Consider the following 16,220-nt stretch of genomic DNA (forward strand, 5'->3'; position numbering starts at 1 on the left):
TGCCCAGGTCGTGCGAAAGCTCGCACTTCCCCTTCCGAGGTCTTTCCACTTGCCTCTGTCGCGTGCACCTTGGCAAGAAACAGAATCCAGAAGCACCCGGGTAGTACAACTAACGGGTTTGAATCGTGTTCTTTAAATGTTAAAAAGGAAAATACGACTGTCTGAGGGTCGATGAAAGTGACTTCCCTTCCCAGCGGTCCCCTGCTCTGCCCAGCCCCAGCGCGCCAGGCCGAGGGAACAATGGCGGAAGCGAACACGTTCCACCACGACCGCTCGCGGGACAAACCGGCCCGCCAGGCCCGGAACGAGGCGGCTACGGGGCATTGACCCCGCCTCGTGACGTCACCACGTCGGGCGCGTGACAAACGCCTCTCTCGCACCGCAACAGGAACTAGGCTGGGCCTCGCGCGGGTTGGGGCGGTGCTCTCCCGGAGCGCGTCACAGCGGCCGGGCGGTGGGGTCCGGGTGCCGGGCGAGGGGCGGAGCTGGGAGATGGCGTCCGGAGCGGCTCACTGGCTGGCACTGGCATCCTTGCGATCCGGGGCTTTCCGGAGCGGGCCGAGCTTGAGGAAGGGTGGTGGTGATGTCTCCGCCGGAGGAGGTGGCGCAGGTCGGAGCCTGGTACCGTCGAGGTCAGTCATCGTTACTCGCAGCGGCGCCATTTTGCCCAAACCGGTGAAAGTGAGTGTCTGCCTGGAGGCGGGGCGAAGGGGCCGCGGCCAATCATTATGGGGAGTGTGCGCGGGTCGACGCTGACTGATAGGCGCAAAGGCCAATCATACGACCGCCTTAGACCGGAAGACGGATCAAGGACAGAGTTTAGCGATGATGCGCTGCTAATTTTGACAGGTGGGAGGAGATGGGTCAGATCCCGGTGTTGAGTTGGGCGCACCGAGACCCGGGATGGGGGGCGAGAGCTGAGAAGGACTGCACCCTGCACTAGCTCGTCGTGGTGAGCTAGCAGGAAGCGTGGTGCCCTAGTTCTCCAGGCCACAAGACTCGGCTGTGTGTGTCCGGTGTAGACAAGTCACGTAACCGCTCCGTTCTTGTCCACCTCGCAGTTGACGGGATGGAATAAAGAGTTGTGAAAGGGCTGTTAGATAAAGGGTACGTGGGACAGAACTTCTGTTTTTATAAGTTTTGACTTACTACTTAATTCACGTCATTTGCTGTTCTTGAGAGGTGGGCAGGGAGTTACTACGATCAGTTTCCACGGATGAAGTCGGGCCAAAGCAGTGAAGCCCTGAGGCTCCAAAGCTAGCAGCGAGTTGGGTCCTGGAGTCCAGGTTTCTGGCTGGTACAACCCCAGTCCCCAACCAGGTCCTGTTTTCCCCACCGCTGAATGCTGTCGTCTGACCCGAGTACTTTTTTTTTTTTTTTTTTCTTCTAAGTAAAATGGAAACAGACCCTTACATCAAACACGTTTGCTTTTTGACTCCAGGGCGGTGTGGGAGTTAGAAAACAAATTCTCCTACAGTTAGTATGGCCAGTGCTAGCTTGCACAGACAGGTTGAGTTCAGGACTGTTTTGTGGCAAGAAGCAGGGTCCATATTGGGGAAGAGCTGCTTTATAAAAAGGCACAGCTGCAAAAAACCCTGAAACTTCGTAGGAAAGTAGGAGAGGATATTTTGAAATTCCACTGAAACTCCCCTAGTCTGTCTACATAGCTAGTCTTTTATGGTAAAGACATGCTTATTTTTCAAAACATGGTTGTTTTTGGGATTTAATGTGAAATTAAACTGGGGAATCTGTTAAAGAACTGTACAAAGTATCCTTCCACGGTACATGCACGACTCATTTTTAGATGTCTAGAATGAATGCCTTGTACTTTTCTTTCTGGTAGCCACATTGATGGCCATAAAATAACCTTCTCTTTTTCTTTTTTCTTGTTCTGCATGTTTCCAAAATCAAGTAGCTGTGTATTATGGGTCTGGGGTTCACAGGAGTGTCCCTTAGGGGCCAGGCCTTCTGTGGTCCCAGAGTGGGCTCTGGAGCTCACAGCCACCGCTCTGACCCTCTGCAGATGTCCTTTGGCCTTCTCCGTGTGTTCTCCATCGTGATCCCCTTTCTCTATGTGGGGACGCTCATTAGCAAGAACTTTGCTGCCCTACTTGAGGAGCACGACATTTTTGTTCCGGAGGATGATGACGACGATGACTAACAGGTAAGACTTCCTTTTCTCCTACGTGGAACAGGAAGGGGGGGGGGGGCATCGGAACTCTGATGCAGTTTGCGCCGGTAGCAGTTTCTGGTCCCTTGAAGCAGAAGTGCAGACCTTTAATAAATTGACTTCGCTGTTTTTATTTTGCCTTTGCTCTATGTTGATGAGGAGATCTTACTGATTTAAAAATTCACTGGAATGGGATAGGGCATCTGGATGGCTCAGTCGGTTTAAGCATCTGCCTGAGGCTCTGGTCATGATCTCAGGGTCCCAGGTTTGAGCCCTATGTTGGGCTCCTCGCTCAGGAGGAGCTTGTGCACTCTCTCTCTCAAATAAGTAAAATCTTTAAAAAAGAAAATTAACTAGGATCTCCTCCAACTGGGTTGATCCCAGCCAGTCTTTGTCTTTTATATAGCTTTGTTCTCTCAACCCACAAGTTTCTTAACAATTTAATGCCTTACACACACACCCCAAACAGCTTCATTCTCCGCATTGAAATTTAGAAACTGCAGGTCTTGACCGTGATCAGCAGGGTTACCACACACTCTGCCTGTTCCATTCAGCTCTCTGGTGTTGGCTCCCGTGCTTGAATATGTGCTGCTTGGCTGCCTTTCCGTTGTAGCTAAGGACAGTTCTGGCTCCGCAGTCTGACAGTCAAGCGTGCCGTAACCTGGTCACAGCAGTTATTCAAGCCTCGTCTCCCATATTCCCAACCACTCACCTCTCCCCAGTATTCACTGTTTCTTGAATCACCCACATGCTTTCCTGCTCCCAAGCAGAGGCTCACTCTTCCTTCCAGTTGGAAGGCTATTTCGCACTACTCTTTAAGATTTTTTTTTTTTATTAATTTGAGAGAGACGGACAGACAGCACAAGCAGAAGGAGAAGGAGAGCAAACTCCCTGCTGAGCAGGGAGCCCGATGCAGGGCTGGGTCCCAGTACCTGAAGATCATGACCCGAGCCAAAGACAGATGCCTAATCACTGAGCCACGCAAGTGCCCCTATTTCTCACTATTCTTACTTCCAATTCTTCATTGTCGTGGATGAAGTCTTCCCTCATTCCTCCATTTGAAAGTGACTGCTGTGAGGCGCCGGGGTGGCTCAGTGGGTTAAAGCCTCTGCCTTCCGCTCAGGTCATGATCCCAGGGTCCAGGTATCAAGCTCGGCATTAGGCTCTCCGCTCAGCAGGGAGCCTGCTTCCTCCTCTCTCCGCCTGCCTCTCTGCCTACGTGTGATCTCTATCTGCCAAATAAATAAATAAAATCTTAAAAAAAAAAAAAAGGGGGGGGGGAGGGACTGCTGTGCCCTCTGACTGACCAGTATGTCTTGTGACAGTATTACATGCTTAACCACACAGGCACACCCCCAAATTCTACTAGACTAAAAGTTTCTTGCTGGCAAGGAACACTTTTTTTTTTTTTTTTTAAGTGAGCTCTACACCCAGTGTAGGGCCTGAGCTCACAATCCCAAGATCAAGAGTCACATGCTCCACCAACTGAGCCAGCCAAATGCCCTCAGAAGTTTGTTTTTTATACCTATGGGTCCCCAGTTCCTGCTCTCTGATGAATGTTCATTAAATGTGCGAGTGAAGAAACCAACTGTCTTGCTCCTGCCTTGTTTAGTAGAACCTCTCTGGAATGCTTTTTGGTGTGTGGCCAGAAGGCTGCTTTGTGCCCAGTTCACTGCTGTTTTGCTTTCTTACAGGACATGGAGGAAGTACAGAAAGGAGACAGCCCTGACTTAATCATGATATGGTGATGCTCACAGCCTCTCCTCCTGCCCTGCCCAAAGGGCACAGGGAAAGCCCTCAGCCTCCCAACTCCAGTGAAGCCTCCTGCATCGTCTGTGACCGCAGCCCAGATCCCCAGGCCCTGGGACATTCCCACAAATGTGCTGTCCACTGAGCACCATCACCTTATGAATAAACATGCTAAACATCAGCTCGGTATGACTGAGTGGCGGCTGAACTGTCCCCGCATGAGTGACCCCTGCTGTAGTTTCCTGTCCCCGCAGTCCGTTCTCTGGCAGCTGGACGTTAACAGGCCTTTGATTTACAGCCCAAGATTTCCAGGCCCCTCACCCCGCCCCTGGATCCACAAAGGTCATTACAGGCAACTGGGACCTATTTTTCATTATGTACAAAAGCCCAACAGAAACTTTACCCTCAGTAAAGATGCACAGGATAACTAAAGCCTCGAGCTTTTTCGCGCTGAGGAACACTGGTGAGTTGTCACAGGCCAGGCATAAGCTGTGACCGTTTACAACTCTTTGAGAAACATCGTTATTAAAATGAATCAACACTTGGGTTCCTTAGATGAAAAGACAGTAAAAGGGCTGGTGGTGCAGAAGAATCTGGGAACACCGGATGACTGCCTGCCGAACCCCTCCCTCCAGCACTTAGACGGCCAGGGGAAGCAGCACAGAGAGCAGAGAGGAGTTCTTTGACGCGTGGTGCCATTTATTCTGTCATTTATTCTGCTATAACCCAACTTGAAGAGCAGTAGAAATATTTCTGCTCCGTGTTTACTAAACAGTGTTCCTAGCCGAGTGCCCAATGGGGTAGGAAGTTCATTTTACTTTCAGGACTGCTGCTTGTTGCACAGAGACAGGCGAGGCCTCGTCAGAACCCAGGGGAGAACAGCCCGGCTTGGCAGCCTGACTTCTGTGCCTCCTAGTTTTGCTCTGATCTCTCTCCTGACAGCAGAAGCTGGCTCATTCTGGATAACCTGTGCCGTGAAACCAAGCAATCCTAAGGGCTGTAGAAACATGGCTAACTGGGGCCACCTGGGTGGCTCATTGGTTAAGCATCCGACTCTTGATTTCCACCCAGGCTGTGATCTCAGTCGTGAGACTGAGCCCCGAGTGGGACCCTGTGCTGGGCATCCCTCTCCCTCTGAGCCCCACCCCCACCCCCTTAACAAAGTCATCCAGCCTGATAGCCAGGAGGCTAGTTTCTGAGCAGATGGCCTCATCCTTCCTGTTTACTGACATGCGAGGCTCTGAGAAAAGAGAATCCAATTTGGAGGAAACACCACACTTCAGGAAAGGGAAAGAACAGGTGGTGTGTACACTGAGACCCCACTTGTTCAGGCAAAAAGGGAGACAGACTGCAGGAGAGGGACTCCCCACCGGCTCACCAGTGGAATTCTATTAGGAAGTGACCATCACATACTGAGTTTATTTGCACTCTAAAATATTTAAATATCAACATGCACCTTTCCACTGAGTGACTTCACGGGTCGTGGCCAACATAGAACTTGGAGAGGAAATCCTTTGGCCTCGGCGCTTCTGTTTCGTGGAAGAACCGCATGACGTGTGTCCGCTGCTTCCACACGTTGATCGTTTCCTCCAGTTCCATCTTGCCCTGCACACGCGGGGGAGAGGAGTTCGGTCAGAGCGGCTGAGGGGAAGGAATGCGACGCTGCAGGCTGCGACTCTGTTCTCTGGCACAGACGTACTGCGTCACCTTGGGCAAGGAGCAGCCTCTGTCAGGACCAGTTTCCACATCTAGACAATGAGGTGGTTGGGCTCACAGACCTCTGCGGCCTTTCAAATACTCTATAGCGAACTGACTCCAGGAGGGGAGACTTCCAGGTCAACAGGCCCCTGCCCCGACTGCCTGACTGGCTGAATTTGGCTTTCTGCTAAACACTCATCCTGTGGTACGTACTGGTCCTTGCTAAAGTTCGCACTGATGACCAGAAAGAACACAATCAGGCCTGGGATTTGACCCCATTCACACAGGACTCCCCTAACCAGCCTGCCTCTTCCAGCAGCAGCCTGGTGGTGAATAACTTCAGAACCGGGGTTCGGGAAGAGTTTCAAACCTTCCTCTTTATGTCTTTTTCCAAAATACAAGCCCCAGAGCATCTGGGTGGCTTAGTCGGTTAAGCGGCTGCCTTCAGCTCAGGTCATGATCTCAGGGTCCTGGGATCAGGCCCTGTTTTGGGCTCCACACTCGGGAGTCTGCTTCTCCCTCTGCCTTGGCCCCTCTCCCTGACTCGTGCTCTGTTTCTCAAATAATAAGATTTTTTTTTTTTTAAAGAATTTATTTATTTGACACAGAGAGATCAGAAGTAGGCAGAGAGGCAGGTAGAGAGAGAGGGGGAAGCAGGCTCCTTGCCGAGCAGAGAGCCCGATGTGGGACTGGATCCCAGGACTCTGAGATCATGACCCACTGAGCCACCCAGGTGCCCCCCACAAATAATAAAATCTTTAAAAAATAATGAATAAAAATAAAAATGCAAGCCCCGGTGGGTTTCTTCTTGAACAATCTTCTATTTAATCAGGTGATAACCACCTCTAAGTTCACCTGTTTCTTTGAAACACTAAGCAAAAGCTACTGACCTAGCAGTTGCTTTTTAAACTTGGGAGACAAAACTGAGCAGCTCTGGACAAGCCAGCTGCTCTTAAGCCCATCAGGGAAGGTCACTTACCTTAATGACCAGAAGATCCACCACCCTGGGGTCTGTGACGTGGGCATTCTTCATGAACATTTCTCGGACTTTATCCCGTCCTTGCTTCACAGTGATGTCGAGCTGGAACAATTGCACTAGAGAGGAAACATGATTCAGGGAAGAAATTACACGGTGAAAACCTGTTTTACAAAAACAGTCAGTGAACACATCCAGGCTGCCCATTCATTTCATCAGCAGACATCACTAGCCTGACCCTAAGCGAGGTGCCTGAGGCTGTACAGGAGTGACACGTGCTCTCAAGGAGCTTAGAGTTTACTTGCAGAGACCAGACCACGCTGTCTGAGGCGGCGGTGGCGCACAGCAGAGCACAGTTCAAGATCCCAGCTCGGTCACAGCACCTGTGTGGTCCTGCAGACGTAAGCTTCTCCGTGCCTGAGCGTATTGGTTTCTGAGGGAGAGGAGGAGGGTCAGAGCACAGAGAACTCCAGAGCTGTTGGCAGGATTCCTTGAGATAAGATGCTTAGAACAGTGCCCCGCATGGAATTAGCTCTCAAGAAGGTGAGCTTTATTCTCAGAGAGAACAATCGGCAAAAGATGACGGGGCTGAAATTAACCAGCAGTGATGGGGTGTGGCTTTGAGCGGCACACGGCTCAGGGCGCGGGGAGCCTGCTGCGTGTGCAGGGCGGCTTCAGTCTGGCCAGCAATTACTACCACCTCAGGTTACTCGGGGGAAGGAGGGAACGGTCTTCGAAGTTAACTCCTACTCGTCTCTCAAATTCTGATCCAAGGGACAGCCATCCGTGAATGCAAACATGAAATCACGATACTCCGCAACCCCTGGCTAAGTCGATGCCTCAAAGAGTGGCACAGCCTTAGGGATCTGAGACTTCAGCTGAGGCACATTATGTCCTTTGAAAACTAGGTTTCGGTCATTTGTATTCTCACCCTCTGACAGTCAGCCTTCAGTGGCTTCGCCGACGCTGAGGGCACGAACAGGGCCTTGTGTGGTGGGCAGGATTCGGGAGAGGGGGCACATTAAGCATAAATAAGGCTCAGAGGCTAGAATGAGCATGTGGTTGTGTGTTTATTTGGTGAGGACGCCTGGTGTTGTGGCCATTCCTGTGACATGTCCACTCTCGTCTACAGAATCAGAACCAGCTCTGAAATACCACGAGAGCTATGGAGTGACTGAGTGAATCGACAATCAAGTTTCAGTCTTTAACTATATTCAATTTAGAGCCAGCGACAGGAAAATAAAGCTTCTGCTGAGGTATTTATACCTTGCCTTGCTGATCCCAGCAGGGAATAAGCACCTGCAGAAACTGAACAGGAGAAACCGCAGCCAGCCTTACAGGGAAGTGTTAACAGAGGACAGGAAATCATTCACACTGGAAAGAACTCGGGATCCAGTGGCGTGCTGGAGCAGGCTCTCGGGGAGTCTCTCTTCCCAATCTGCCTTCACTGACTTCACTTTGGTAGCTTAAAAATCAACCATGGCGGGAGTACCAGCTCCCAGAAAATTGGTAAATGCTATAAATCTGCGTTCCCACCAGTGTGTATCATAGTAGGAATTTTATTTTTTATTTTAGAAAGAGAGTAGAGGGAAGGGCAGAGGAAGAGCGGGAAGCAGACTCCCTGCTGAGCAGGAAGCCCAGTACAGCTTGACTCCAGGAGGCCTGATCCCAAAACCTGGAGACCATACCTAAGCGACCGGAGCCGAAGCCAGGTGCCAGGTCCCTCTCATAGGAGAATTGTAGAGAAGAGCAAAGAGAGGGACAGTAAGACAAAGAGATACAAAGACAAATGCAAACTAACAGGGCTCCCGGGATTCAGAATCCTCCCATTTGGGGGGAGTGAGGCCTATGGCACTGTGGGCACTTGCCTGAAGTCATACGATTGGTCCCCGGCAAATGTGGGCCTGGAATCCAGGTTGTTTATTTTTATTTTACAATCTAGTGTTTTTTTAAAGGAAATGAATATGAGGACTCTTCCCCTGCTATCAGGGTTCACCCTTCCTGCATTTTTATATTAGATCTCTGCCCAACCTTGGGAGCTTAAAAAAACAAGGTCCCTCTATCCCGGGGGAGCTGGTGCCCATCTGCTCCCGCTCCTCATCATCTCCTGAACTGCACACCAGGACGTTGGGTGTGTAAGTCTTCTTCCTTAGGAAGATGTTCACAAGCACAAATGCAGTTTGGCTTACAGTGCCAGCTCACAGGTCCCTGGATGCCCATCCTTCGCGGCCTAACAACCCTTGTCTCTGGAGAGACAAAGTCCACAGCTTTGTCCTGATCGCCCTCCTCCCACCCCAACCCTTTGACCACGCCCCTCCACCGCGAGAAAGGCTGTGGGAAGGCAAACAGCAACAGCCGAAGCGACGAGCTGCCCATTCTTTGGTTTAACTCGGTGCTTGCTGCTTAAACCAGCAACGATCCTGCCCACCAGCACAAATGGCCAGGTCTCGAGGCATTCTGGGCTGTCTCACTAGGGAAAGAGTGCTACTGGCATCGAGTGGGTAGAGGCCAGGGATGTCGTTAAAGATCCTGTGCCCCACGATTATCCAGCACAAGTGTGCTGAGAGGCCCTGGATAAATTAATTCCAACTGCTCTCCCTCAACTCAGCTTCTTGGCTTCTTCTTTGAATTCTGAATACTGAAATTGCGGTTTTGAAAAAATCTGAGAGGACTAAGGAAGGTATCAAATCAAAATCAAAAGGAAGGTTTCAAAGTGCCCCTCTTGGATGAAGATGCCTTTTCCACAGCCTCTGCGTGTTTTTCCAAAATTACTGTCAAGGTGTTCCTGAGTCAGGAAGGCTCTGACATATCAAGAGTGAGGACACGGATATCCTCAGCTGTCTGCTCCGCTCACTCAGGAAGCGTTCATACCAGGTACTGCGAGATCCTGAGATGGGAAGGCGGACGGTGTGCTGGAGAGCACGGGGTCAGGGGTCAAACCAGCTGGGTAGGGTCTCCCCACCATTATGAACTATGACCTTGACTTGGGTACAGCCCCTTCAGCCTGCTTCCTCAGCTAAAAAATAGGAAAGAAAAGAACCTCAGACCTAATTTCTTTATGGGAACATGGCAAAAATCGGTGACAATATCTTATAAACAGCGAAGCTACTATAAATGTTAGTTGTTAAACATTTCAGCACTTGCTTCTATTTTACATCTTAAAATACATCTATTCTAAGTCTTAATGGCCTGGATATATGCCTGTCTTCCTGACTAGACTGGAAGAGGAGGGCTGTTTTATTCACTTTTGTATCTCTGGGCATCCAGTAGTGCCCCTATTGTACAAGAGATCCCAGTGAAATGAAAATTAAATAGTTTCTACAGAAAACCTCCTGTTTTGTAACCAGCGAGCCTCAGTTAATACTTCTGCAGTAGAGGGGTCTGAAGGAAGGTGGTTCTGCCTCTGTGCTCCCATGCAAGGGCACCACCAGCCAAGCAAAGGGCCGCTCACGCGTGCGGCGTAACTGGGTCCTGAGAGATTCAGGGAAAACTCAGCAGGAGCAAAGAGCCAGTGTAAAAGCTGGATAGCCAGGGTCTGCGGTCTGGCTCGTCTCCTCACTAATCGTGTGATGAGAAGACACACTTAGGTGCCTCCATTTTCTTATCTGTAAGACAAGGAACAATTAGAACCCACCCTCAAATAGGGCAGTGTGAAGCATTTAGCACAGTGCTAGGCCATATGTATGCAAGTCAGTAAATGTTAGTTATTAGAAATACTATTACTTATTCCAATTCTTGGTTTGGTTCCTCAGCTGGAGTCCCAACCATGGATAGCCTAACACCAGTGTAGACACAGGCCTGAGCAATTGGCCACCTACGGACCACCAGCTACAGACCACCAATGCTCCCCATAAGGGGGGCACCACCCCTGGGTCCCTCCCCACTTGCCCCCCGCCCCTTTTCAGGACCCTTCGGACTCTGGAATAATCTTCTCAAACAGTATTTGAGGGGAATTCCTGAGAGAGGATAGTTTAAAAACTTCCGGACGCTGACTGTGGACAACTGGGTCTGTCCTCAACTCAGCCATCGATTGTTTTTCTTTTTTTTAAAGCCATCACAAACGATTCTTCCTGCATCTGGGTCTTGTTCCCACCTCTTACTTCTCTCTGCAACAAGAAAGGGTTCTAGGCACTCACAGGATTCTGCTAGGCAAACACAGTGTTTTCAAACATCTGCAATTGAATACACCCTCCTCCCCCGGCCCAAACACACACGTGCAGACACTGGCTGCTCTCACTTCCCTGTACCTATTATTCACCTGCCCCCTGAAAGCATCTACATCTGCGGTCTCCGAACCAGCAGTTCACTTAAGTTTCTCCCTCCCTTGTGTCCTGGGGTGTAAGTTCTGGTCATCAGCAACCTCTCAGAAAGTCAGGTTCAGGACAGGGACACTGTGGAGCAGACAGTTCTCACACACCAAAAAACTGGATTTTGCACAAATGCTCCTGCTGTAAGTAACAGTAATAATAATAATCGTAATAATAACAACAACAGTAGTGGCCAACATTCAGTGAGTACCTAAGTGCCAGGGCTTCCTCTCAGCACTTTAAATATATTAGCTTTTTAATAAGGGCTACTCTCTGAAGAAGGAATCACCACGATGCTCCTTTTACAGATGAGGAAACTGAGGCACAGCAAGATGAAATCATTTGCTCGAGGTCACACAGCTAGTAAGAGGCAAGGTCTGGGGACAAGTCTGTGTAACTACCACACTCTATTGCTTCTCACACACACGTAGGGAAGGGACAGCCCAGAGGGGAGCTCACTTACGAACACCTTCCCTCTTAGACCAGCAGTGACGGTCCACACTAAAACACACTCCATCAATCTACAAAACAACAACAAAATATCGACAGCCCCTGACGTTCCTACCGTCCTTGACAGTTTACTTCCCCGATCTTTTCTCATCAGGGACATTGGGCAGTGCCGAGGGGGAACGCCGAGATAAGAAAACAGAATCTCTGCGTCCGGGGACCTCGTATTTCAATCCTTCCAGTGACTGGTTCTGCGGCATCTAAGTGAAGGCAGGGGACAGCGAGGCAGTAGGGGGCAGGTCATGCGAGGGGAGGGAACGGAGCTCCTAAGAAATGCTAGAGGCAGGCAGAGCTAGGGAGCAAGCCCGGGAAGCTGTGGGAGAAGGCCACCTCACGTGGACTGGAAAAGGCACCATGACTTAACTGGATGACCTTGGGAAAGTCACTTCCCTTCTCTGGTGGTCTGTTTTTCCGTGGGGGGTGGGCGTGGGGGGTGTGCGCGACAGATGACCACTCAAGCCCTACACCCACTTTCGGCTCACAGAACCTAAGGGGCACCTGTAAATACCGTCAGCTACTCTACGGCTGGCTCTGGGCCTCGGGGGCATCACTTCGCCTCACATGCCTCACCTACAAAACGAGCCTGTCACCCACAGTCCCTGCCACGGATTCGCTAAGAATTACGGGGACCAAAGGACCAACGCGCCCAGAGCGCCTAGAAGCGCGGTCCGGACGCAGGGCACCACGGTTGCTTTGGAGTCCGGCGCCGCCGCCGGGTCGGGTCCACCAATGCTTGGGTGACCCTCCTCCCCTGAAGCACCCGGAGTCGCCTGTGCCCAGGTCGATGACCTCAGCTCGTCCCGGGAGAAATGGGAGGCCAGGACGGCTGCGACCTTGGGCGGCTGCATCCGGAGCCCCGCTTGCGCCGCGGCCTCTCACCAGTGTTCGGCACCTCTCGGTACCAGGCGCGGTACAACTCGCGCACCCTCCGCTTGGCTTCGTTCATGTCCCGACTGAAAATGGGCTTCACTGAAGTGGGCACCGCAGCAGCAGCCCGCCGGAGGCCGCTCGCCGCCATCTTGCTAAAGAAACCACCTTCTGTGGGGGCGGCCGAAGGACGAAAGTCTTTTGTCATTGGCTAAAACTGAAAGCCACGCCCCCAAGCGCCATGGGTAGGCGGGAGGATAGCTGTGGGACTCTCTGACTGGCTGGGAGGACGCTGGGGGATGCGCATGCCCAGACCCGGAAACCCCAGCTCAGCTGTTGGCGGTCCTAACGATGGCCCAACCTCGCCGCCAGGAGACGCTCGAGCGCCAGGCTGGCCGCGGAGCCGCAGCCTTGGCGTCGCCCGGTGTCCCGCCGGCCACTAGCTCGCCGCGCTCCTTTGGTTGTGCCTGTGGGCGCGCGGGTCTCGCAGAGCTTCGCAGGTCTCTTTCCCCGGGCCGGGGTCACGGGTCCCCAGGGGCAGCGGAAGCCCCCCCCCCCCCCGGGCGCCTGGGCTTCCTTGGCGCCGGCCTGGCCCCTGTGCGGTTTCTCTGCAGCATCATTCTCCCCCCCACCCCCCACCCCAATAAACCAACTCTTCGGAAGCGCTGTGTAGCCGCCAAAGCTCTTTCCTGGCCGTTGCCCTCCTGGCGCTTCTCCACGTCCGGGGAAGGTAGGCTCTATCATCAGCCCGTTTCAGACAAGAACCCTTTCATCCTAACCTGTGCATCTCCGTGAGAAGCGGCCCAGAAACGTGGAGCCGGAGGCAGGCTTGCATCGACTGTCCTGAGTGTCCCCTCCGTTGTGACATTTTTCTACTGAGGTTGTCATCTGGCCATCCCGGGGGAGGGGTCCGGAGGTGCTAAGGGAGAAATAGCAGCTAACGCATGGCAGGCCGCACACTAGACCATTTTACCTGGTCTTCTTTAATCTCATGGATCAGAGAGCTTCTGTTAGCACCCCAGGAAACAGGTGGTGTGGGGTCAAGGTCACGTGCACCTTGTGAGGGTGCTGGGGGAGGGGCAGGAGCAGAGCTCAGCTCTGAGACCCCAGCCAGCAAGGAATAGGGCCCTGCAACTATCCCAGCCTTTCCCGTTTTAAATGGTAAAAGAAAATCCGATTTTTGTTCTTGCATTGCCTTTTAAAATGTATCTGCTTTTAAGTGAGTTCCGCATTCAAAGGAAGCTTGCACCATATACGAGTTCAAAGCATGATAATAAAATGGAAACCTTGAAGCCTCAACCACAACCTCAAACAGTGGTGATAGAGTTAAGGTTTATATAAGCAGACTGTGCTCTTGACAGCCACTGATTTGAGTTCTCCAGGCACATTAACTTGTTCATGCATCACAACACACCTGTGGGATCAGCATCTTTAAACCCATTTTACAGATGAGAAAACAGACACACAGAGAGGAAGTTACCGAACAGGGCTGGCTTGAGACCCAGGTAGCTGTCCCTGGAATCTGTGCTCTACCTCTCACAGCACCTACATCATCACATCTACCTGTCTAATTCTAACCCCGTCCATGCTCCTGCCTCCTCCAGGAGTAACCGCTATCATGAATGTAGCGTTTAATATTCCTTTTCATTGAAAAAAAAAAAAAAAGGCCCTGAAAAAACTACAAACTGGGAGAAGATATTTGCAAATCATTCATTCCGTAATGTATTTGTATCTACAATATATATAAGACTCTTACAGCTCAGTAATAAAAAGGCAAATAGCCCAATTTAAAAATAAGCAAAGATGGGACCTCTGGCTGGTTGAGTCAGTAGAGCATCTGACTCTTGATCTCAGGGTCATGAGTTCAAGTCCCATGTTGGGCATAGAGCCTAGTTTAAAAAAAAAAAAAAAGAGCCACAGTGACAAACCCAATGGCAGGAACTCTGTCATAGCTGGTGAAAATAAAGAAACAGACAGCCACTTTGGAAGTCAGTTTCACAGTTTCTTACAAAACTAAACATACTCTTACCATGCGATCCAGCAATCCTACTCCTCGGTCTTCCCCCGAATGAGCTGAAAACTTTTGTCCGTCCAAAAATCTGCACAGGGATATTTGTAACAGCTTCATTCATAGTTGCCAAAATTTGGAAGCATCCAAGATGTCCTTAGGGAGGTGAATGGAGAGATGAACTTTTGTACATCCACACAATGGAATATTCTTCAGCATTAGGAAGAAATAAGTTATCGAGCCATGAAAAGACATGGAGAGGAGCACCTGGGTTGCGCAGTGGGCGGGGCAGTGCACTCTTGGTTTCGGCTCCAATTTTGGTCTCAGGGTCCTGGGATGGAGCCCCAAGCTGGGCTCCATGCTCAGTATGGAGTCTGTTCGAGACTCTCCCTCCCTAATAAATAATAAATAAATATTTTTTTAAAAGACATGGAGGAAATTACTAAGTGAAAAAAGCCCACCTGAAAAGGCTGCATGTGGTATAATTCCAGCTCTATGGTGTAACAGTAAAAGAAGAAATTGTGGAGGCAATAAAAAGATCATTGGTTGCTATGGGCTGGGGGAGGGAGCGAGGAATGGATAGGCGAGACTCTGTGTGATACTTTTTTTTTTTTTTTAAGATTTTATTTATTTATTTGACAGACAGAGATCACAAGTAGGCAGAGCGGCAGGCAGAGAGAGGGAGAAGCAGGCTCCCTGCCGAGCAGAGAGCCCGATGCGGGGCTCCATCCCAGGACCCCGAGGTCAGGCAGAGGCTCAACCCCCTGAGCCACCCGGGCGCCCCTCTGTGTGATACTCTGTGGTGGATAGCTGTCATTATACGTTTGTCCAAACCCATAGAGGGAACCCTGCTGAAACCTGTGGGCTCTGGATGACAGTGGTGTGTCCACGGAGGTTCATCAATTGTGACAAATGCTCCACTGGTGGGATGGGGGGGATGTTGATTATAGAGAGGGCTAGAGTTGGGGGGTAAGCATATAGGGGAAATCTCTGTACATTCCACTCAATTATGCTATGAACCTAAAACTGCTCTAAAAACTAAAGTCTATTTTTTTTTAGTGGGCAAGGGATTTGAATAGCTATTTCTCCAAAAAAGGTACATAGTGACCAATAAACACATGAAAAGACATTCAACATGGTTAGTCATTAGGTAAATGATAAAATCAAAACCGTAACAAGACACCATTTCTTACCCATAGAATCCTAGAATAAAAAGATAATAGTCAGTGCTGGTGAGGATGTGAAGAAATTGGAACTCTCATACACGGCTGATGGGAATGTAAAACGATGCAACCACTTCAGAAAACAGCCTGGCAATTTCTTAGAAACTCCAGTCGTAGGGCAGCTGAGTGGCTCAGTGGGTTGAGCCTCTGCCTTCAGCTCAGGTCATGATCTTAGTCAGGGTCCTGGGATCGAGCCCCGAATCAGGCTCTCTGCTCATTAGGGAGCCTGCTTCTCCCTCTCTCTGCCTGCCTCTATGCCTACGTGTGATCTCTCTCTCGCTTTCTCTCTCTGTCAAATAAATACATAAAATCTTAAAAGAAAAACAAAAAACTCAAGTCTTAGGTATCTACCCAGAAGAAATGAAAACATTTGTCCATATGCAAATGTTCATACCAGCATTGTTCACAGTAACCAAAAAAGTAGAAACAACACAAAAGTCCATCACCTGATGGAGTTTAAAAAAAAAAAAAGTAGATAAAAATGTGGGATATGCATGCAATGGAATACTCTTCAGCTATGAAGAACCTTGAAAACATTATGCTAAATGAAAAAAACTAGAAACAAAACACATATTGTGTGACTTCATTTATATGAAGGGTTCAGAAAAGGCAAACAGGTGAGCGACCTGGGTGGGAATGTGGAGTGACGATACCATGGGGTTTCTGGGTTTGTTTTATTTACTTAAAATAGCCAACACACAGTGCATCTTTAATC

General features: G+C 50.2%; 2 protein-coding genes across 3 annotated transcripts; one reads left to right on the top strand and one right to left on the bottom strand.

Moving 5' to 3' along the window:
* The first annotated feature begins 379 nt into the window (after positions 1-379).
* SMDT1 (single-pass membrane protein with aspartate rich tail 1) lies at positions 380-4,100 on the top strand. Its single transcript, XM_059187148.1, has 3 exons — positions 380-681; positions 2,024-2,164; positions 3,865-4,100. Exons 1-2 carry the CDS (start codon positions 493-495, stop codon positions 2,159-2,161), a joined length of 327 nt encoding a protein of 108 aa, XP_059043131.1. The 5' UTR covers positions 380-492; the 3' UTR covers positions 2,162-2,164; positions 3,865-4,100.
* Positions 4,101-5,318: 1,218 nt separating this feature from the next.
* NDUFA6 (NADH:ubiquinone oxidoreductase subunit A6) lies at positions 5,319-12,465 on the bottom strand. Of its 2 annotated transcripts, none has more exons than XM_059187146.1 (3): positions 12,287-12,462; positions 6,597-6,712; positions 5,319-5,524 (listed from the first exon to the last, which is right to left on the bottom strand). In XM_059187146.1, the coding sequence occupies exons 1-3, from the start codon at positions 12,423-12,425 to the stop codon at positions 5,393-5,395; spliced, it is 387 nt and encodes a 128-aa protein (XP_059043129.1). In that variant the 5' UTR covers positions 12,426-12,462; the 3' UTR covers positions 5,319-5,392. The 2 variants fall into 2 exon arrangements, with proteins under 2 accessions (XP_059043129.1, XP_059043130.1); XM_059187147.1 differs by having other exon boundaries at positions 5,490-5,626; positions 12,287-12,465.
* Between the last annotated feature and the right edge of the window lie 3,755 nt (positions 12,466-16,220).

This window comes from Mustela lutreola, chromosome 8 (assembly GCF_030435805.1).
Source record: "Mustela lutreola isolate mMusLut2 chromosome 8, mMusLut2.pri, whole genome shotgun sequence".
Taxonomy (NCBI): domain Eukaryota; kingdom Metazoa; phylum Chordata; class Mammalia; order Carnivora; family Mustelidae; genus Mustela; species Mustela lutreola.